Here is a 23,969-nt window from a genome sequence, read left to right as displayed (position 1 = left end):
TTTCTAGTTTCCAGCCACAATTGTAATGATGCCACACAGCACCAGTCATCAACTCAATGACACAAAAGATGGATGATATATTACTAACTTTATTTTAAATAAATCAGTACACAAGAAGAATTACATTAACATACAAGATAAAACATAGCACTGACTTTTGCCAGCTCTAATTTATGAATAAAAGAGGTAACCGAGAAGTGGCCTAGGTGTGGGTGATGTCTTAATGTCCTCATTCTGACCTTGGAGTCCATTTCATACCATTTTAATCTGCAACCATTGTTTTAACCACATGCCTCTCTTCCATCTTCCTTTACAAGTTAAATCCTCAGAGGGTTGTGTATGTGCCTCATATTGTGTTGGAAACTTCTCACATATCATATTCTCTTGTCATGAAGCTCTGGTAATTGGTGATTTTTGGGTGTCATCTTCCTTTCAAAGTCAGGTGCTTTGGTCATGTACCAGCATTCTAAACAAGTACTGTATTTCTATTGGAATGGATGGGTACCTATTCTCTTGTGTGGTTGCCTACACCAGTAGTCCCTTTAAATCAGGTACCATATTTTTAGTGGGTGATTATTCAAGGTATGTTTTCTTCACAACATAGTCACACAAACCTGAATACCTGGTAGAGACCTAACAGGCATATGAGCCCACTTGCCCTTGCTGAGTTTAAAAAAAGCCAACATTATTTAGGGTAGTGGCCCCGCTATGCCTCTCGCACAAACATTATAACTGAGAACTCTATTCCATCTCACTTCCAGACACTAATTTTAGATTAAAGCTCCAATGTAGTCATAAAGAGAGGGAGAGATCAGTCACAGGTCACAAGAATGAAGAAGGAGAGATCCTCTAACAGTTTGTCAAAAGACCTGACATAGTTACAGGTTCTAACACATGGAAAGTCATCTGAAAATGTGAAAAGTGGCTCAAAGCATATATTTTACAGCAGTATTGAATACTTTAGCAAAATAAAATGGATGGTGTTAGAGTGAAAGTGCTTCAATTAATAAACAGCTATTGTAGGTAGTTTTAAGATGGTGCACGGAGGACATTGATACTGTACATAAAACAATTCTGAATCATTGGGGATCATTATGACTCCGGCAGTGAGTGGTATACCGTGGCAGCAACACCACCAACAGGCTGGCGGTACATACCGCCACAATATGAGAATGGCGGGTTGGCTGCAGCCAACCTGCCACTTCTCCCCTCATACCGCTATGGCAGTATCAGCTGCCGGACCAGAGATGTCTATCTCCAGCCCAGAGGCCATCATAGTACCACCGGCGGCATTATGAGCCTGCCTGCCACCAAGGTTTTCATGGCGTTAGCAGCGCCATGAAAAACATGGCGGTAGGCCCTACCACTGACAGGGAATTCCTTCCCTGTCACCAGTAGGCGGCTCCCCCACCCCCCAACACACACCTGACACCACTCACCGCCCCTTCATCCAAACTCCCCCCCGATCCTCACACTCAACCCCCCACTCCCTCCGATCCTCACCCCCATGCCCCATACACGTACACACCCGCAGACACGCACCACGCATACACCCAATCGCTCACACTGGCATACACGCATTCATTCACACACTGACATACACAGATTTATTCACACACAGACATACATGCATGCATTCACGCATGCTTCCAGACATACTCACACACATTCTTACACACAATCACACTGACATGCAGTCACACACTCACTTCACTATTCTTACACACATTCACTCACACACATACACACATACAACCATGCAAACAACACAACACACACAGACGCATTCACACACACTCAGACATTCATGCACACACTCAGACACACACACACACAAAACCCCCCACCCTGCACGACCCTCCCATGTTAGAAGCCTTACTTACCTTGGTCGGGGAGGTCTTCCGGCAGGGAACGGGAAGGGGCAGCAGAATACTGCCAGACCGTATTACTGGACATAATACGGCTGGTGCCGTTCTACTGGCCTGGCAGTGCTGGTGGTAGCAGCGCCAGCTTAACACCGTCTGCTAGTATGATCACTGCCGGATTTCCGCCCTTCTTGCAATGGAAGTCTGGCAGTGATCATAATATGGCAGACGGATGGTAGCAACAGTGACGGTATGTTGCCGGCTGTCACCGCGGCGGTAGACGATTTTTACCGCCAATGCTACAATGAGGGCCGTAGTCCCTTTCTGCTGCCTAAAGGCACTCTCTGCCTAGCAGGATACAGCACAGATCTGATATGGGTGAGGCTGCAGTGTAGAACCGAAAATAGGGTCCATGTTAAGATTCTTCACCCCTTCGGGAAGCCGGAAGGTGAAGACCCGGAGGAGACTCGTGAAGAAGATGAAGAGCTCAATTCTGGCCAGCTGCTCCCCCAAACACACACGGTGTCCTGCAAGAGGAAGAACAAGAATGTTTCAGTCACTTCTCTTACAGCAGTCACAGCCAATGTTTAACATACATAATCCACAATACCATGGGAGAAAGAATACCATTGATGTTTGGGTGGGCAAGGTACATAGAAGAACAGAGGGGCAAACTACAGAGTGATAACTCCAAACAGCTTGTAATTGAGAGAGGCATTGCTCTACACAGTGCGATAACTTAAAATAGCTTTGATTGAAGAGAGGCATCTATCTAAATCCACATTTTGGACCAGATTTACTATGATTTTGTATTAGAGTTCTGTCACTTTTATGGCACAGCCTAGATGCAAAATTCTTTTTGGTATTTACTAAGCAATGCTAAGTCAAGTTTAGTGGCTTTGAGTGGTTTAGTAAATAAAAAGCTAAAACAAGACAGTGCATAGCCCATAGTTGCAGTATACTTTAGAGACAAAAGTAGGATACTTTAGAGACAAGATCTTGAAGCTCTACTCTGACATCCATAAGGAAGCCTCACCCCTTACGTTGGGAATGGAAGACCCTACAGATCATGACTCATCCGCTGTTATGTCTGTTTTCCCTCCTATTTTCTCCCTTAAAGTTGAATACCTTCTTATGAGCCTGAAATCAGGCTCACCTGACGAACCCTGTCCTCTAGAATTTTCCAACTTGCTTTGGATTTGAATGTGACTTTCCTGGTAAAGGTCTTCAACCAGATAATGTCCATGGGAGTATTTCCACAACTATAGAAGGAGGCAGTGGTCATCCCTCTCCAAAGAACGCCTAATGGGGATGTAGAGGATGTTAGAAATCTACTCCCTATCTCCCTGTTGCCTGCACCAGCAAAAAGCTTATAAAAAAATGTAAACTACTGACTAAGGAACTGACTGAGTTCATACCAACCCATGATTTATTGGACCCCTCACAGAATGGATTTTGCAGTGGTCATAGCACTGAGTCAGCATTTGTTGCCCCTGCAGATTCTATAGGCTTCCAGGTGGATCAGGAAGGTGACGCTATTTTGGTCATGCTGGATCTGTCTGTGTGTTTGATATGATATCGCCATCCTGCCTGGTGTAAAGATTGCATCTGGCAAGTGTAAGGGATATGGCTCTCGACCTCTATTAGTCCATTTGACCAATAGGACTCAAATAGTCAGCTGAGGAAAATTCGGGGCAGAATCATTTAAGCTTCCCTACGGGGTCACACAGGGGTCCTCCCTCACTCCTACTCTTTTTAACTTGTATGTTGACCCCCCCACAGCTTGGTGATGTCTTTTGGCTTTCAAGTGTTGTCCAATGCAGACGACACGCAAATCATCCTCTCTTTAACTCAGCTATTTGCACAAGATAGCTGTCAAGTTTAAACTTTGCATGCTCAGTGTCAGTAGTTGGATGAATCAGAACTGTCTCAAACTTAAGGCGATAAGACAGAGATACTGGTCTTTGGAGCACAGCAGTTGGTGTGGTCAAAAATCTGGTGGCCTGAGATATGTGAACCGTTGCCTACTCCTGTGACCTCAGCTAAAAACTTAGGTGTCATTTTTGACATCTCACTCACCTTTGACACCCAGGTCAATAGAATCATAAACTCCATCTTTCACATCATTAAAACCCTGAAAAAGGATTTCCCACTCATCCCGGCAGAGCTTAGAGTCACTGCTTTAATAGGTATAATAAACTTTATTTCACTGCTTTAATAACTTCGCAACTTGACTATTGAAATGCCTTATGCTTGAACATCAATGTGTCCTCACTTAACAGATTTCAGGTCATTCAGAATGTGGCTGCTCGTCTGGTTCTGAATGTTCCTAAACAATTTTCAGTGAGGGAAGGCATGCGCTCCCTTTACTGGCTTCCTATTAGAAAGCATGTGACGTTTAAGGTGCTCCTCATGTCTTTCTAGCCTTCCATTATTAATGGTCTGTGCCCCTGAGAACGGTTTTACACTGGTACACCCTTAAAAGACATCTTAGATCATCTTCCTTTAGAAGGGTTATCATTCCAAGATTTTGGAAAGCCAGATGGGGCGGCTGATCCTTTTCAGTAGCTTTAGCCAAACTATCGAACATTCTGCCCACCTCATATTGAGAGTCTGGATTCTTTTGCAGACTTCCAGAAGCAATTGAAAACTTGTCTCTCTTCTCTTCCATGATGGCAGCTCCTTTGGATTTGTGGGTGCTTCTCTCCTTTGGAATCTAAGTGCTTTGATGCCTTGGCATAATGCGCTTTATACGTTTCCTTCCATTCCATTCCATTCTATTCCTTGCATTGGGTCACTTTGCATTGGGTAGGCATTACATGAGTGAAGCATGAGTTTCCCATGCATCCACTCATGTATTTTGATGCAAATCCAGATTCACAAAGACTTGTAAACCTGGGTTTGCATCAAAATGGTGCGCCTAACCAAAAGAGGCATAACAAGGAGAAATATCTTTATTTCTTATTGTTACTTCCTCTTTCCTTGTGTGCTGCATTCTGCAGCACACATAGAAAGAGGAATGTGTCTCTAAGGGCTGTTTTTGAGCAGGAAATGATTCCTTCCTGCACAAAACCAAACCTGCTCACAATGGTGCAAGGGTGTTTGCTCTGGCTCTAGGCAGCCTCAAGTGCACCAATGCAGAGAAAGAGCTGACGTGCTCCATTTCTTAGTAGATATGTCAATGTTCAGCCCTCTTGCAACGCAGCACAGTTACTTTGCTTGCCATCCTGTGTTGCATGCACTTTTAATAAATATGCCTCTTTGTGCTATGGTTTCCTTGATTAGGCCTCTCAGGGCTTTTCTCCCAATTTTTTTTATGGGAAATGGTCCTCTTAGAATAGGCCTTCCTGTGCTTTTCTCCAGCAAAAACCTTCTTACAGCAATATATTTTAACCATCTACCGTTCCAATACTTCACAAGCATCTTAAAGTTACACGTTCAGATCTTCACAAATGATTCGGACAACCTGACCCTCAAGTGAATATTGGGATAAACTAGGAAAAACTTTGAGAGCAAAGTAGCGACCATGAATAAGAAGTTATTTTTTTGAGTTTTGGAATTGAATTGTCTTCAAGAAGTGTTACAAACAAAACTTCAGAGTGGAGAAGGGAGGCTAGGTGGACAAGAAGAAAATGGCATATCAAAATTACTGCATACCAGGCATATTTCTTTGCACATCTCACACTATATAAAACCTAGTGATATTTGTGTTGTGAAAAATAGCAATATTCCAAGTTCTCAGTTTGGAACATTGGGATTACAAGTTGTACCTTATTCCAGCCCCTAGAACTCAGAATACAAGAGTAATACTGCACAGTGGAAAACTGGGACTAAGGTATCTGCATTACCTCAGCAGTATTACCACAACTTGAGAAAGGCAGAGGGTGTTGGGTCACCAACATCCGTATCCACACTTGGACAGAATAGGGGGAAGGTCATTTTTAGTATGATCTCTCCCCACAGGTGAACCAGGCCAAGTAGAATGCTGCATGTTTGTATGCATATAGAATTCATGCTGCAGGAGTCTTACTGGGGAGGAACGGATTCTGTAGGCATATATATAAACAACAGGCACAAAGTGGCAAGAATGGAATTTCTCAAGAAGTGTGATGTTAACCTTAACTTTCAAGAAACAATATCATTTAATGGACCCTCTAGAAAAGGATTGCACACTTTTTGCATCTTGGACCAGGACTCAAATGTGCTCCTGCAAAATTTAGCCCATACCCATGCATAGCTGCTCAGATCAACACCAAAAGAAAAATGGAGTAGTCACTCTCAGTTCTGTTTCACTTATCCTGCAAATGTTTATGTATTTTGCTAGAACAAGATGTTGAGGTCTTTCCTATGATTTCACATGTATTACTCACCTCTGATCTAACTGAATTTAGAAGAAAAACTAAAACCTTGTTTAAAATCAAAATTGCTAATACCATATCAACTTGAACAAAGGCAGAGAGTCCTCAGGTAGGTGCAAGGAGGAGGACAATGACATCACTTGATCATAATATATTAGGGGCCTTATTTCGAGTTTGGCAAGAGGGAACTCCATTGTAAAATGCAATGGTGTACCCTGCACGCCAAACCCTCAGTTCGCCCAGCTCGTTTAGAGGCTGGTGGACCTTAAGTATTCTATCTACAGAGGCCCGTTGGGTCCATCAATGGAAAACTTCCTCTAACGCCCAACGGACTAGGGGTCGTTGGAGGAAGAACATTACGCCATTTGTCCTATTTAGGAAGGGTGGTGTAATGCCTTTTTCTTCCTGTCCGTCATGAAGAAAAGGAAAAAAATAATAATGACTGCCACGCCCTGGGAGAAAGCTCCCAAACTATGATGGAGATACTATTTTTGCTTTCAGAAGTAAATTTCTACTTGGCAGTTTCTTTCTGAAAAATGAAAGAACTTCAAAAGTTTGGTGGACAGTTGTATAAACTGACAGCAGCCATCCACCAAAGTTTTAATACATTGAAAGGAACTGTGACGGTGGTTGCCTTCAAGGTACAGATATGACTCCTTGGTTGGTGGTCATCTCTCAATTTGGTGGATGATGTACCATTACGATGAAGGAAGTACTGTCCTCTGATATTCTGGCGGACACGACTCTGTCTTCCAAGCTCTAAATCAGGTCCTTAAACCCTGACTTGTGCGTACCTGCAGAAAAGAGCAAGAAGGCCTCCTTGTTTATGAACTTTCCTTCTTTGTCAAGGAAATGTCCTGGATTGAACTGTTGAGGTGTCTCCCAGTGGTCAGGATCAATCAAAGCAGAGAAAAGATTAGGTATGATAAGGGAACCCTACGAGGAAAAAAAAGGTTATTAGATTAGAACAATAGGTGAAAGATGGTCCTATTATTTAAATTATCTATATATTTATTATATATTTATATATTTCACATTTTCCTACAGCACAGCACAGGGAGTTGGAGGGGTGTCTTAATCTTTCCAGACTCCTAAACTCATGCAGTCATCTAAGTGAGTTTAACAATGATCATTGAGTGTTTGGTGGGAAGAAGACCGTAGACTCATAAAATCTCTGGGGAAAGGCAATGGAGAATTCTCATAGGTAAGACATGATGAACGTGAGCATTAGGAAGGCACATCAAAATGGAAAGTGGTCCAAGGGGAATTTAATATCTTTGAGAAGCCAGGTAGAGTCACTCAGGAAATAGACCAATATGTCCACTTTGATCTCCTTTTTAAAGGTCATCTGTTTTATGGGTTTAGCTCTTTGACAACTCCAGTTGGCCTTTAGGAAATTTTGTTCTGAAGAATATCCTTATCAAGATCCCTCTCACTGAGCCAGTAAGACTGTGGAGATGGGTTCTAATTGATTTAGCAGCATTATCACCAGCTACTCTCTGGCAGGATTATTTGGGCTATAGGGTGTTCAGTTCATCAAAATGTAGGAAAAGTATGAAAGGTTGAACTCAACTGTAGAAAATACATTTGAGTTGATGGCCCTTCTCAGCAACTGAAAGGGCCATCAAGGTCCCACCAGAAATGGTAACTGAAAAGAAGTGGTGGAACCGGAATGACATGGTATGACATTCATTAAGAAGCATACACATAGAATACCAAAAGGAAATTAACATTGTAAAGCAACTACTCTGGAAATAGATCAGAGCTGGTTTAGATGTTCATATTGCAGTCTCTGGAGTGTAAGGTAACCCCACCTGTCTACATGCCACAAACAAATCTTAATTTGTTTCACTACTTAGTTTAATTTTTTGGCACAGAATTACTGATTTCTCCAACCCACAGGTCTATAGTTGCCAGCCTCTCTGGCCTTAATTCAAATGAGCAACTTATAACAAAAGATTTTAATAGTTCATTTCATACTCTATTTCATGTGTGAGGTGTGTCTTGTATGTAACTGATGCTAAAACTTGCAGTCTTTACCACTGCACTACCTCGTAATGCTGATGGTTATGCTCCTTTCCATGTGATAAACCCTGCACTGTTTTATTCCTAATCTGCCACACAATGCTAGTGTATTCACCTTGCTCGTCAATAGACCCCCAAGTGTCAGCCACAATGTTAGTGTGCTTGCACCTTGCCTGATTGTAAACTTTATACTGAAAGTTATGTGTTTTGCCTCACAATAATGCATTACCAATACACTGCAAGATGATAACCCTGCTCAGGCTGCTTCACATTTTGTCTCTCAATGCTGGTCAATATGTCTGTCAATGCTGGTGCATAAGTACCTTTTCGATGCTGAATCCCTGCAATGAGGTCTCCTTCACAGTCTCCCTAAAAAGACCAATGGGTACAATGTGGCTCATGCGCTGTATCTCATGGATCACGGCATTGGTGTAGGGAAGCCTCTTCCGGTCCTCATAGTGGATGATCTGGGATGCTCCAAGGACAGCGTCTAGCTCCTTCTGAACATACTCTGGAGAGAGATATTTACACAGCTCAGGGAACTGGTGACATTCTAACCCACTAATGTCTACATGGAAGTTAGTTTTAACAAGACAGTTGACAATGTAAGCCCTTCCAGTCCCTCAACCCATCATAATTCAGGCCAACTGATCTCAACTCACTGCAACTCAACTCTGCTCAGTTCAATTCAAAGAAGCAGAATTTAATGACAAACAATAACACCCTCCATCCAAGTGCTGATAATGTGCTCTTTCATGTGAATTAAGAAAGAGACAGGCACTCCGGGAGCAATTTTACAAATTCATTTATTACAATGCTACGAGGATTAACCACATGAACGTGTTTAATATGTGAGAAAGTAGCCTCTTTCTAGCATAGTTACCCCCATTTTTGGCCTGTTTGTCAGTGTGTTTTAACTGTGTCACTGGGATCCTGCTAGCCAGGACCCCAGTGCTCATGGTTTGTGGCCTACTTGTCAGTCTGTTTCACAGTTTTTGTCATTTTGCTTAACTGTGTCACTGGAGTCCTGCTAACCAGACCTCCAGTGCTTATGCTCTCTCTGGTTCCAAATTTGCATACTGGTAACCCAGTATTTCAATCCAAATTGGCAAACTGGACCCCCTCCTATAAGTCCCTAGTATACAGTACCTAAGTACCCAGGGCATTGGGGTTCCAGGGGATTCATATGGGCTGCGGCATTTCTTTTGCCACCTGTAGGGAGCCCATACAAAGGCTTCTACAGGACTGCCATTGCAGCCTGTGTGAAATAGTGCATGCACTTTTTCACAGCCATTTTCACTGCACCAGGTCACTTATAAGTCACCTATATGTCAGGCCTTCAGACCCTGAAGGCCGGGTGCAAAGTACTTGTGTGTCGGCACCCCTACACTAGCAGAGGTGCCCCCACATTGTCCAGGTGCATTTTCCCGGACTTCGTGTGTGCGGGGACCCCATTTTAAGGGTGCACTGGACATAGGTCAATACCTATGTACAGCTTCACAATGGTAACCCTGAATATGGCCATGTAAGGTTTCTAACAACTGGGAATTTTACCCCAATCTGATTCCAGTGTTGGTTGCACAATTCAATGCACTCTAGGGGCTCCACAGTTGACTCCCAATACAGCCATACCAGCCTTCTGAGGTTTTCACTGCAGCCCAGGCTGCTGCTACCTCACAGATAGGCTTCTGCCCTCCTGGGAGTTGAGCAGCTCAATCCCAGGAAGGCAGAACAATGCATTTCCTTTAGGAGAAGGGTGTTACACCTGCTCCATTTGGAAATAGGTGTTACAGGCATGGGAGGGGTATCCTCCCTGAGCCTCTGGAAATGCTTTGAAGGGCACAGATGGTGCCCTCCTTGCATAAGCCAGTCTACACCGGTTCAGGGACCCCAAGTCTCTGCTCTGGTGCGAAACTGGACAAAGGAAAGGGGAGTGATCATCCCCTGTCCATCACCACTCCAGGGGTGGTGCCCAGAGCTCCTCCAGACTGTCCCTGGGTTTTGCCATCTTGGATTCCAAGGTGGTGGGGCACTCTGGGAGCATCTGAGTGGCCAGGTCAGAGACCCCTCCTGATAGGTGCTTACCTGATTAGGTGACCAATCCCCCTCTCAGAGCTATTTAGGGTCTCTCCTCTGGGTATTTCTTCAGATTCGGATTGCAAGACTCTAGCAGGAATCCTCTGCATCCTTTACTTCATCTTCTAACAACGGATCAACCGCTGACTGCTCCAGGAACTCTACAAAACTGCAACAAAGAAGCTAAGACGTCTTCTGCAACATTATAACTACAGTTCCTTCCAGCAACTGCAACAGTTTCCAGGTCGTGCATCCTCTGAGGACTACCTGTCTTCAGCCTGCACCAGAAGAACCAAAGGAATCTCCCGGAGAGGGACGGAGTCACGTCCCTGCTTCAGCAGGCACCTCTCTGCAGCGACGACCGGTGGCTTGGGTGCTCTCACCGGATGACAGGCATGGATCCAGCAACACAGGTGGTGGACTAAAGTGACTCCGACAGTCCCAACGTCCAGCTGTCCAACTTTGGTGGAGGTAAGAGCTTGCCTCCCCATGCAAGGCAGTACCCTCATGCACCCTGTGACTTGCAGTTGCCAAGGATTGTGTGCGACCTTCCATGAAGTTCTTTGTGCACAGCACAGCTTAGGCCCCCAGCACTCCATCCTGCGACGCACAGCTTCCTGAGTCGTTCTTCAGCAGCGTGGGAATCCTTTCATCGTGCTGCGTGGGCCTCCATTTGCACCTCTTTGCCCACATGCTGTGGGACTCCTGTGCACACTGCCTGGTCTTCTGAGGGCTCTCTGAGTTGCTGAGAGCCCCTTCTGTCTCCCCCTCCTGGATAGAAGCCACCAGGTCCCTCCTGGTCCCAGGCAGCGCCATTTTCTGCTAACCGCGTGTTTTGGGTGAGCCAAGGCTTGTTTTTTTATTTTTTTATTTCTTTTATTAGTTTTTCAGTAAAAGGTTACAAACAAACATCAACACGATCTTGTCAGCAATGGCAAGTAGATAGCATATGACGGTAACATTGCATTAGCGGTGATCATAAGAAATGACACGCCAACATATGTAGGCTAGTACAATCTCTACATATGCTCAGTTGTACTTGGATTTCTGAAAAATAAACAACAATCATCACCTTTCATTAATAATTTGTGTCAATGCAGCATCTTTAGAGTCTATACATGTTGATAACCCCCACCACCCATGATGGGGGAGAGGGGGAGTCAACTGAAGGGGGAAAACAACTTTACTGGTGTCTAGTCTGGTGTGATAAGAGATGGTGGGAGTACCACTCGTTCACAAGGGGATCTGCACTGTGGGAGCAACACAGAGGGGGCAGGAGGACAGTGATGGTCTCTGCTATGCGCCAGGCTTGTGGTATCGTTGTTTTGGGGTTATGGGAAGAATCACTTCTTAGGTTGAGGTTCATAAGGAAGAGTCTCTTCGAGGCCCTGGATAGGGTAGTGGCAGTGTTCAGGGCAAGGGGAGCGTTGCAGCGACTGGAGATAAGTTATGGGTTCCTGCCTCAGCAGTCGATTGTGAAGCTTGTATTTCTGCTAATTTGAGCAGAAAGATGTCCCATGATGTGGCCACTCCACTCTCGCCCCAGGATCTATGATCGCGTGCCAGTGCATTAGTCTCTGTTGTGGCCCACTGTGAGGTTGCATGTATCCAATTATCAATATTAGGGGATTGTGCTGCCTTCCATGACATGGCGATAAACCTCTTAAACAGAATTAACACTAAGGCTATGAATTTTAAATAATGTTTAGTCTTAGTTCTTTTTGTGATCCCTAGAAGGCAAAGGAGTGGGTCTGGTGTGAGCGGTGTATCTATGATTTCTGACACATGTAGCAGGTCTCGGGACCACAAAGGGCGTAATGTAGGAGACTCCCATGTCACGTGTAAAAAAAGTGGCATCATCGTGCCTACATCTCGGGCAACGGGATGAGGTTCCCGGGAATATTTTATGCAGGCGATGTGGTGTTAGGTATGTTTGGTGTAAATAGTTGAATTGTGTATACTTGAATCTACTGTTGCATGAAACATACTTCACCAGCTCTAATGCCATTTCCCATTGCTCGCTAGTTAAGTTCATGCCTAAGTAACCTTCCCATCTGGCTTTACTTCGCGGGTGACGGACAGTTTGAGGTTCTCGCAGTGCTAAATATAGTGCTGAGATTGCCTTGCGGTTTTGTCCCTGAGACAACATACAGTGTAGTCCGCTGTGGGTTGGAGGTTCAGCTTGTCCCATCTGCCATATTTTGCCTATCACCACACTCACTGCATTGTGGGCAAGGAATTGTCCCGGGCCCAGGCCATGTGTTTCCATAAGGCCCCGGAAAGGTAACAGCAAGCCATCACTGTACAAATCCCCTAAACATCATACCTCGCTGTCTTCCCAGGGGGCAAAATTGTACAGTCGCTTGAGGCGTCCCCTTCCATCGTCTGATCACCGGCTATCCAATGCATGGGCCATTGCAGCTGTGCTGATGCAAAGTAGCATTCCATGTCAGGGTCTGCCATTCCTCCCTCCCCCATTGGTTCCTGGAGCACATTGAGGGAAACCCTCTTTCGTCCGTGTCCCCATATAAGCGAAGTTAGTAGGCTTGTTAAGGTTCCAAAAAAGGATTTCACAGGGATTACCGGTAGTGGTGCGAAAAAATATAAAAGTCGGGGCAGCACCAGAATCTTAGCTATTGACACTCTACCCATGGGAGACAGGGGGAATCATGTCCAGAAGGGTAAGGAGTGGCGTATCGACGTCAGAGCCCTGCCATGATTACCCTCAAGTAGATCGGTCTCTGTATGATATATATGCATGCCCAGGTACTGGAAGGTCCCCTGTGTCCAATGAAGTTGCCTGCCACCCCGGTGTGCAGATTGTGGGTTGTCCGTAGCATGCAGTGAGAACACACAGGATTTCCCAGAGTTCACCCCTAAGTATGATGCTTCAGCAAACCCATCCAACAGGTCAAAAAGAGTCGGGAATGCACCCGCTGCATCTCTCAAATATATCAGAATATCATCGGTGTACAATCACGTTATGGGCTATTGTCGGCCCACCTGGATTCCCCAATCAAGTCTCCTGTTCCGGAGACATATTGCCAGGGGTTCCAGTGCTAGTTCAAATAGCACCGGTGACAGGGAATAGCCCTGGCATGTTCCCCTTTGTATAGGAAAGGAGCGAGAGATATGGGTTCCAGTGCGCACCCGCGCCTTAGGTGCAGTGTATAATAGTTTCACCCAGCGCAAAAAATTGGGTCCAAACCCAAAGCGCCGGAGGACCTGCGTTAAATATGGCCAACCCAAGGTGTCAAATGCCTTTTCGAAGTCTAGAGAAACGGCCATTGGGTGGCCCCGGCCTCTTTCGACACGGTGTCCATATGTGGCATAATCGTCTAATATTATGATGCGTGGCCCTGCGTGGTACAAACCCACATTGGTCGGGGTGTATCAGGTGGTGAGTTAACGGTATCACTCTATTTGCAAGGATTTTAATCAGAATTTTATAGTCAATGTTTAACAGTGACAATGGGCGGTATGAGCTCTCGTCATGGGGATCCCTGCCCGGTTTAGGTAGCACCACTATAAGTGCCTCACGAAGTGGGCCTGGTAGTTCCCCTGGTTGATGGGCAACTTCATACATGTCTATTAGTCGAGTGCAAGGATATCCTTGAAAGTGGCATAATATTCTACTGGGAACCCATCCGTACCTGGTGTCTTCCCACTAGCCATTTGTTGGACTGCTAAATGGATCTCATCTATTTGTAGGGGTTTTTCCAACTCACTCACTTGGAGCCGCCTTAAATGTGGCAAGGTGAGATCCTGCAAAAACAATTGGTTTGATAGGGAGCGGAGCAAGCTTGTGAAGAGCATAGTTGCTCATAATAAAGGGAAAAGATTTCATTGATCGCCTCTTGCGTGTTTACCACCTGGCCTCTACAGTCACGGATCGCTTCTAGAATAGTGTAGGGGGTCTCAGACCGCAACAGGCACGCCAATGTGTGTCCAGGCTTATCACCTCCCATATAATCTATATTGCAAAGGCGCTGGAGCTCCTCGCGGTATTGGCACCGTTTAGCTGACAGGAGAGGGCGCGCAGGAGGGGAGTGGATCACCTCCTTCTCGAGCTTACAAATGCTATCCTCTAAGTCTGTCACCGTGTGTAGGAGGAAAGACCTCACTCTCCATGAAGTAGCTACAATGGCCTTGTTATACCACCTTCATTGCATCCCATTCAACCCTTTAGTCATCCAGTGAACCTGAATTAATAGCAAAGTAATTCATGATACAATTTCTTATTGTTTCCCTGTATGCAGTATCACGCACGGCCTCCACTCTCATTTTCCACGTGGGGATGGGCGGCCTGACCCAACCCCACTGAAATGTGATTTTAAGGGGGTTATGATCTGATAATGTTCTGCCCAAATACTCAGAGTCTTGCATTGTAGGCCAACCCTCTGAATTTCAGTAAAAATAGTCTAGTCGGGTATGAATCTGGTGTCCCAGTGTATAATAGGATTATTCCCTGTCACTGGGATGGTGGTGGCACTAGATATTGTGTAAATTTAAAGAGGAAGACCACTGCCAGAAGTGTTTAGTGATCTGAATACCTGGGGTGTTCGGGAGGAGAGTTATTGACCAATCTAATTCTGTATCATGTATGCAACTGAAGTCCCCTCCACATAGTCCCGGTGCTCCAGGGTTCTGCAGGAGGGCTGGAGAGAGCATTTTTAGGAAAGCGCCTTGTGCTGTATTGGGAGCATATATTGATGCAATCATAACAGAACGCCCATCGAGTGTGCCATCTAGAAGGACATAACGGCCTTCCGTATCTACATGAATCGTCTGTTTAACAAATAAAAGCTCCTCTCGCATAGGCAGAGTATCCTGTGCCATATATCTGCCCCCTCCACCTTCGACTAAGTTTAAGCAATTCGCCGTGTGTCAAATGTGTCTCCTGTAGACACACAAAATGTACCTGCCTACGTCTGAGATAGACATACACTCTGCGTCTCTTAGCCGGGTTCCCGTCCCCTGAACATTCCATGTTAATGCAGCGTAATCAGAAACCATAAGATGGTGTCGAAGGCTTCCCACTTCAACTAGACACATCTGAACTATAAAAACTTTTTCAACAACTCCCTGACCCCAGGCGTGAACCACAGTAGCATGCCAAAACATCCGAACTGTGCACCCAAGGCAAAATGGTGATTGTCAAACACTGTTAGTCCATGCGGGGGCAGCGGGCTACAAACTATTCCACACCCTTCGGGTGCAACAAAGGACATTCTGCCAAGAAAGATCTGCAGGGACGGGACCCCAGAAGAAGATCACTGAGGTAGACGGTGCCCACAGGGGAGGACCCAGGCAGCTGACAGGCGAACCAGCCATAATGTAAGCACTTTTCTGGTAGGGAATCCATGGGGTGCAACATGAATCAGTGTTCTGTCTTTATAAGTCATCAGCTGTAAGAGGAGTAAGCGCCGGCCTGTCTTCCTTGGAGGTCTGTGAGGAAGCCGGAGTGTCCACCTCAGAGCCCGGGTCTTCCGCCGGTGAGTCATCCAGGACATGGAAAGGGTTAAGTGTCAGTTGCAAGGCCTACAGTACCGCATCTGCTCTCTCTTTATCCGCCTGTGCTTGAGTTGTTCTGGTTCTATGCGGTCTGCGAGGTCATCCTTTATCTCGGGGAGTCAGCCAGGTCATCACATCCTGTTCTTCTCCTGGGGTGCGCATCAACCCCTTGGCGTGTAGCCATGTCCACATATCTTCAGGAGCGGAAAACATCTGAGTAGCCTCACCATCTACTACCATCATTTTGGCTGGGAATAAGAGCGCATATTTGAAGTTTAGCTCCCTTAGGCGTTGCTTCACCTTGTCATATGAGCTGCGTTGTCTTTGTACCTCCGCGGTGAAATCAGGGTAAGCTGTTATCTCTGCGGTCTCATGTCACCATCGACCTTTTGTTCGGGACAGCTGGAGAATCAAGTCACGATCTCTGAACTTATGGAGGGGAGCTATGATAACCCCTGGTGGAGATCCTGGCTTAGGTGGCCTCCCAGGTATCCTGTGAGCCCTCTCCACTGAGAAGAACCCTCCCAGCACATTGTCAATCAGCCATTGTTCCACAAATAAATCTGCATTGGGTCCCTCAGTACGTTCAGGAAAGCCTAGCAATCTGGTGTTGTTGCGCCGAGACCTCCCCTCGGCATCCTCCGCCCGCTTATGTAGTGCGACGGCCTCCGCCCGAAGTTGTATCATTTGGGTTTGGAGTTTCGTGACTGTAGGCCGCAGAGAGGTAAGCGTGGATTCTGTCTCAGCAACCCGCTGCACCAGATTGCGATGATCCACCCTGAGCAGATTCACATCTATGGAAATTGCATCAATCCAGGATTCCAGGGAGGTCTTCGTATCCAGGACACCTTGGAGTACTTTGTGGAATTGAGCAGAATGCATCTTTAGGGTAGTTTCCAGTTGTCTGAAGGCTGTCGTCATAGATTCTTGGGGGCTCATTGTTCCAGGACCCTGCATGAGGGTTTTACTGCACCTGGGTTTCCCCATCATGGTGACACAGAAAACCCAGCACCCTCCCCACGACGGGTGATCGTGGTCCTCTAGTTGCGGTCCAATTCTCAGAGGGCAGAAGATCAGTGCCCTGAAGGGCCAGAGTGCCAACAGCAGGTATCCGCCAGTCCTCTCAATTTGGAGCGTGATGAAAGGGGCAATCACCCCAGTCTCCTTGCCTCCGAGGGACACGCCCCACCGTTCCACAAGAAGTGCCACCTAGCCACTCCGAAGCCCCTTATTTCAGTTCCAGTCACTTCCACAGGGGGAGGGCCACTGTTCAGAGCAAATTAAACATATTGGGTTAAGGAGTCAATCTCCATCAGGGGAGTCATCAGCTCCTACAACTCGTTGAGGGTAAGGGGGGCCCCCCTGCAAGGGTCTTCCAGCGTTTGGAGATCGGGTCCCTCCCCTCGCAGCTACTCTCGATCACCGGGAGAAGGCACAAGCGGGCAGCCGCAAGCATGGGAGTCAGGGGTGTTAGCACTCCGTAGCCCTCGCTTCCATCATCAGTTGTTCAGAGGGTCCGTATCTGCTACACTTGGCCTAACAGCGGCCAGACCCCACGCCCACCGCTGCCTGTTGCAGTTCCGGTTGTCGCCGTTCTTCACTGGGCGTTTGGTCGGCTCACCTTGCCGCAGCCACTCTCATCGCTCCGGACCTCCCTGCCCTCTGTATCTGCATGGGGCGAATCTTCCCAGCGGTCGGCGTCCCTCCTGCACTTCACCTTCTATGCGCGGTATCTTGGTGGAGGACCAGCTGTCTTCTGCACTCCGCTCCGCAGCGTCCCAGGGCTCACAACCCACCACTCCTGTAGGCCGTTTTGCAGCGTGGGGGTTCACTCGCGTTCCTCAAGGGGGTCACCGCCCCATCGCCTGGCGCCCCAAGCGCCGTGTCCTCACGCGTTCCGGCTAGGGCCTCGTCGGCACCGGCTACCAGCCAATTTCAGGATAATAAGCAGGGGCCCGCCCGGCGCTCCGGTTTCTGCGACTACACTGGTCGCCATCTTGGTTCCACCCCTGTGAGCCAAGGCTTGTTGGCGGAATCCAGTGACGCAAACCCTCTACACACTACACTTGCCTAGGTGGGAAACCGACTTTCGCATTCCACTATTTTAGTACATGGTTTGTGGTCCCCTAGGCCCATTGCCACCTATTGTGATTTTCACTGTTTGCACTATTTTCTGACTATTTACTTACCTGTTTTTTGGTTACTAGTGCATATATTGTGTAATTTACTTACCTCTTAAGGGAGTATAGTCTCCAAAGTATTTTTGGAATTTTGGGACTAAAATAAAGTACCTTTATGTTTGTAACACTGAGTTATCGTCTTTCATGTGTGTGAGTACTGTGTGACTACAGTGGTATTGCAAGAGCATTGCATGTCTCCTAGTTCAGCCTTGGCTGCTCTGCCTACAGCTACCTCTAGACAGCCTGGCTTCTAGACACTGACTACATTTTGCAAATAAGGGAAAACTGGACCTGGTATAAGGTTTAAGTACCTTTGGTACCGACTACAAACCAGGCCAGCCTCCTACAGACAGGAACTCCGGGAGCAATTTCAAAAATGTATTTATTACAATGCTGCGAGGATTAACCACATGAACGTGTTTGGCTTTACACAAGCCTTGGTCACAATGTGCAAGAAGCATTATATATAGAGTAAAAAAAGTGAAAACAAATTGTAGTGCAAACCCTGATAACTAAGCATATTTACAAATGTGTGTATTTGCTAAGAAATCATTTATACACAGAAATAATTCATAATCAATTTACATTCTCAATTTCCAAAAATAAGCCAAAACTCTAAATTAATCTAATTTCAAACTCACTAATAAATCAATAAACAATCAGTATTCACCTGTATTACATCATCTAGCCCAAGTGGGTTAACTTTTAAACAAATTGGCCCGCCATACTCAACAGCATTAAACAAGCAGGTGTCTGAATGATCAAAAATTCACCAAAAGTATTCCTCTTGACAAACTTGTTTGTGAACTTCCAAATGAAGTGTACTCACCTGGGAGTGATCAAGATACAGATCATGCTCAACTCAGAGATGTGTCTGTCTACCTAGCTCCTACTTGACTTGCTAAGCCAAGATGTAACTATTAAGAATAGGAATGACACCTTACCCAGTGTGTACAACAAGTATTTCTAAGGCCTCATGCTGCATCACCAGAGTGGTAGCAGCAGCAGACACATTGATACAGCACTGTGCACATGGTGACTCCAGTCGCATATACAACAAAGTCCTGGGTCTGCCCGCATCCCACTCAATTAGACCTCAAATGGTCAAAGTCATCTCTTGCCTCTCCACTGTATTGGCTGCCCTTGTGGTAAAAATTTCATTTTCAGGCCATCCTCCAAAGTGCAACTCATCTGCACATTTCAGCAGCTGCTTGAGTCAAACTGGGTTGGCATGCTTCACACATCATGTCAAATCTCTTAATACCATGGTTATTTGGCACAATTGGATTATCTACAACTTAAAATTGTCTAAGGTCTCTGATAACTGTAACTCTATACCTTTGGAGGTAGATATCACAATTCAACCAGTAACAATGTATGTCCTTCATCAACAGGTCTAGTTGCCACTGGGCACACAGAGGACACAGGCCAGACTGCAACGTCCCCCTTTGATGAAGCCCTTAGTGATGACAACACTCCTGGACGTCTGGACATGGAGGATGATATTGGCTCATCTGGGCAACCTGGTCAGACGCCAATAGTGAGCCTCACTGTGCCCACAACTTCACCTCTCAACCCTGTACCATCAACATCACAGGAAACCATTTGCCTCCCAACCTGTGTCCCTAGCACAGTGTCCACCATCTTGTGCCCCCCAGCCCTGGATCCTGAGGTACAGTGCAACACTTCCGACAATAAGGGTCCAGGAACAAGTTGAAGAGGGCACCCTGTGGCATGGGCACAGGCTTGTGGGGTTAGGATGCATGGGAGGGATGCTTTGGGTCAGCGGTGTGAGGCCACTGGGGATGCTCCTGGCAAGGACGCCATCAGCCACATCTTTAGGGTCTACAGGAGTCCCAAGGTGTGATGGGCCAGGTGTTGATTAAACTCCAGGAAATCAAGCAGCTACAGAGGGACATTCATAGGGATATGCATGAACAGATGAAGGCCCACAATTCCAACATGTCCTCCCTAACAGGGGTTTTGAGGGACATACACATCACCCTCAGAAGGGCTTTTAAAAAACAGTCTACCCCTTCCTTTGGTTAATCAACAGCAGGCCCATCAATATCGGTGCCAGATACAGGAAGGGAGGCCCTGCCAGAGGAAAAACGAATCCTCAGACACTCCTGTCTCTGTAGCAGATGATCCCCCCCACCTCCACACGCGAGGATGTCCAAAGAATCCAGGAGGTGTGGATGGGAAGACACCCACCACTGCCTGCAACAACCCCCTTCCTTACGGAACTCCTTTGTGTGGTACAGATTCACTTTGTGGACTGATCCTGAACCACCTTCCTTTTTGAATGGGAGGAGTACTCTGGATTTTGGACTTTCAATGTTGTGGCATATACTCTAATAATTGTATTCACCATGACTGACCCCTTCACATTTTTGTTTTAATGAAATCATGTCACGTATATTTTCTGTTAGTCGTAGTTTCACAATAAAATTACCCTTCCCTGATTCATTGTCTGCTGTTTTTCCTTTAATATTTCACCTAGTAGATACCTCAGACCATGTTAACCATATGATGATGGTCCAAGGTACTTGTTCAAGATGGGATATGTTGCATATACACAGTCTCCAGCTCAGGAGTACAACCATCCCACACAAACACATGCAGACAAGTGTCTGGTCAAACTAAAAATTGTATTACAGTGTTCAGCACATAGGCTTTCAATTGGTCAGAAATATTAGAAATCATAAGTGATTGACTCATACTGAATAAATTAACATATTTACAGGGACAGACCTCCAGACCGTGGAATGAAGGGATTTATCAGACATTGTCCTGTAGAAAAGGCAAATATTGAAGTGGTTGATGTCATCAGCTTGAGCCTTATCACACACCACACCATAGTAATTCAACATCACATTATTCAAGATACTGTCAGATGGCAGTAGAACAGGTCCTGATCACAGGCTATGGTTTTGGCTGTGGTGGGGTTGCGGGTGAGGGAGAGGATGAGTTGGGTGTCATCTGCATATGAGAGGATGGTGATTCCGTGTGCTCGGAGAATGTTGGCTAGGGGGATCATGCTGATGTTGAAGAGTGTGGGGCTGAGAGAGGACACTTGGGGGAATCTGCAGGTGATCTTGGTAGTGCTGGAGTGGAAGGGAGGGAGGAGGACTCTCTGGGTTCGGTCGTTGAGGAAGGAAGAGAGCCAGTCTAAGGCTTTGTGGCGGATTCCTATGTTGTGGAGGCGTGTGCGGAGTGTGTGGTGGCAGACAGTGTCAAAAGCTGCAGAGAGGTCTAGGAGGATGGGTGCGACGGTCTCGCCTTTGTCGACTTTGGTCCTGATGTCGTCAGTGCATGCGATGAGGGCGGTTTCTGTGCTGTGGTTCTTGTGGAACCCAGATTGTGAGGGGTCAAGGGTGTTGGTTTCTTCGAGGAAGTGGGATAGGCGAGTGTTGACTAATTTCTCTGCAACCTTGGCGGGGAACAGGAGGAGGGAGATGGGGCGCTAGTTGGAGAGGATCTCCGGGTCGGCTTTTTTTTTTTTTAGGAGAGCGGTAATTTTCGCGTGTTTCCAGGGGTCTGGGTAGGTGGCGGAGTCAAAAAAGGAGTTGATTATGTTGTAGAGTATGGGGGCGATGGTAGGGCTAGCTTTGTTGTAGATGCAGTGTGGACAGGGGTCGGAGGGAGAACCGGAGTGGATGGAGTTCATGGTTTTTTCAGTTTCTTCGTGTGTGGTAGGGGTCCATGTGGATAGTGTGGTGGGGGTGTCTTGAGGGGGGGTTGAGTTGGGTGGGAGAGGGGTATGTGTGGTGGGTGTGTGTGATGTGAAGCTGTTGTAGATGTCCAGGATTTTGTGGAGGAAGTGGTTGGAAAGGGCGTCACATAGGGGCTGTGTGTGTGTGTGTGGGGTCTATGTTGCTGGCTTTGGGTTTGGCAAGTTCGTTGATGATGGTGAAGAGTTCTATGCTGTTTTGGGAGTCGTTGTCAAGGCGTGTCTTATAGTGTACTCTTTTAGCGGTGCGTATGAGTTGGTGATGGGTGCGAATGTTGGTTTTGAGTGTGGAGAAGTTGGTTGAGGAGGGTTCTAGGGCCAAATGTAGCAAACCTTTGCGAATCGCAAATGGCCTGAATCGCTATTTGCGACTCCGCAAAATCGGAAATGGGATGCAAAAATCCCATTTCCGACTTGCAAAATGCGATGCGAGCCGTTACCGACTCGCAAAATTTGCGACCCCATTTTGCGACCCGCTAATAGGAAGTCGCAATTTGCGAGTCACTAACCATATGCAATTGCAACTCGCAAATTGCGACTAGTCGCAAAAAGCCCAGTTTGCATGTCCAATTTACCACTAACTCAGAGCAGGTGGTAACCATTACCAAAGTATAAAAGGAGACCCAGAAGGCATCTGGGTTACTCAAGATGGCGGAGATATACCTGATAGCAGTGAGGAGGAGAGCCCACACAGCCCAGCAGAGGAGGAGGAGGAGCCAGAGACAGGAGAAGATTTGCAGAACAAGGCAGACTCTTTTCCAACAAACTGAGGAGGAAATCTATGATAAATAAAGACTTAGCAGTGCAGCTATACTAGATTTAATAGATTTACTCAAACCACAGTTAGAACGCCAGACTGTGCGCGGCTGCGCCATCCCTACGCATGTGCAAGTGCTATGCTCACTGCACCTCTTGGCCTCGGGGAGCTATCAGGGGGTCATTGCTGATGCAGGTAGGGTATCCCAAAGTGCACTATCAAGGTTCTTCAGGGCATTCCTAGATGCCATACTCACACACAAGTCCCGATACATATACCTACCCAGGAATGAGACAGAAATTAACAGCACCAAGTTGGACTTTTACCGGATTGGCAACTTTCCCCATGTCATAGGGTGTGTAAATGAGACACATATTTAAATATGTCCTCCTGTAAACCTGGAATATCTGTTCCGCAATAGAAAGTGTACCCACTCACTCAATATTCAGGTGGTATGTGACGCCCATTATGTCATCACTGACATGGTTGCTAAATTTCCAGGCAATACTCATGACTCCTACATTTTTAGGCACAGTGGGATACACCAACGCCTGGAACGTGGGGAGTTTGGAGACGGATACCTCCTAGGTAGAGCTGCATACACCTTGTAGACATGCACACAGACCAATGTGCAAACCAACCATGACTTGCTAACAGTGTACGTTTTGTGCCCAACAGGTGACAGTGCATATGCACTACGGCCATGGATACTGACTCCTTACGTAACACCCAGCAATGAATGTGAGAGGCGATACAACAGTGCACATAAGAGGACCAGGAACTTGATTGAAAGAACCTTCGGATTGCTGAACGCACGGTTCAGATGCCTCCACCGAAGTGGAGGTGCCCTCCAGTATACCCCCATAACGGCATTCAAAATATTTGTGGCATGCGCTATCCTGCACAACATTGCCACCCGACGTGGGCTACCTCTCACCCCTGCAGACCCAGATTCTGAGGATGAAGAGCAAGAGCAACCACATCGCCATCATGGGGAGAGGAGCATCGCAAATCAAGGCTTTGCAACCCAATACTTTGGAAGGTACGTGCCAACTTCTACCATACTCACCAATTGAACAAACACTCCATGTGTTAAGTGTAACGAACAAATAATTTAATATGTGCAAAAACCAAACTATATACAAGGAAAAACTGTTCAGGGACTTCAAAAAGTCCACCTGGCATGGGACACATTGCCATCATGTGCCCCAACATCAAGGACAGTGGTTAGTTCACAGTCTACGGTGGGCTCGGCCAGCCTGGCTGGTACCAGGTTGCTCAGCAGTGCTCTGCCTTGTACTCCCACTCCGTAGCACCCTGGTATCACCAGCAGAGACACTGCTGACAGTGGAGCCCTCCTCACTGTCTTGTGGGGTGTTCCCTGTACCCCTGAACACCTGCCGTGCCTCCATGAGGTCTATTGCATGGGTGATCCGGCCCAGACCCCGTGCCACATCACCC

General features: G+C 46.6%; 1 protein-coding gene across 1 annotated transcript in view; it reads right to left on the bottom strand.

Annotated features, from left to right (window-relative positions):
* Positions 1–1,534: 1,534 nt before the first annotated feature.
* The window catches only part of LOC138266546 (cytochrome P450 2J4-like), a 67,457-nt gene continuing 45,022 nt past the window's right edge, over positions 1,535–23,969 (bottom strand). Inside the window, exons 7-9 of the mRNA XM_069215401.1 lie at positions 8,572–8,759; positions 7,018–7,159; positions 1,535–2,392 (exon numbers count right to left, since the gene is read on the bottom strand). Of these exons, the coding sequence (XP_069071502.1) occupies positions 2,214–2,392; positions 7,018–7,159; positions 8,572–8,759 (509 nt within the window). The 3' untranslated portion in view covers positions 1,535–2,213. The remainder of the gene's footprint in view (positions 2,393–7,017; positions 7,160–8,571; positions 8,760–23,969) is intronic.

This window comes from Pleurodeles waltl, chromosome 11, assembly GCF_031143425.1.
Source record: "Pleurodeles waltl isolate 20211129_DDA chromosome 11, aPleWal1.hap1.20221129, whole genome shotgun sequence".
NCBI lineage: Eukaryota > Metazoa > Chordata > Amphibia > Caudata > Salamandridae > Pleurodeles > Pleurodeles waltl.
The sequence above is the reverse complement of the archived record's forward strand: the minus strand, read 5'-3'. Positions and strand labels throughout refer to the sequence as shown.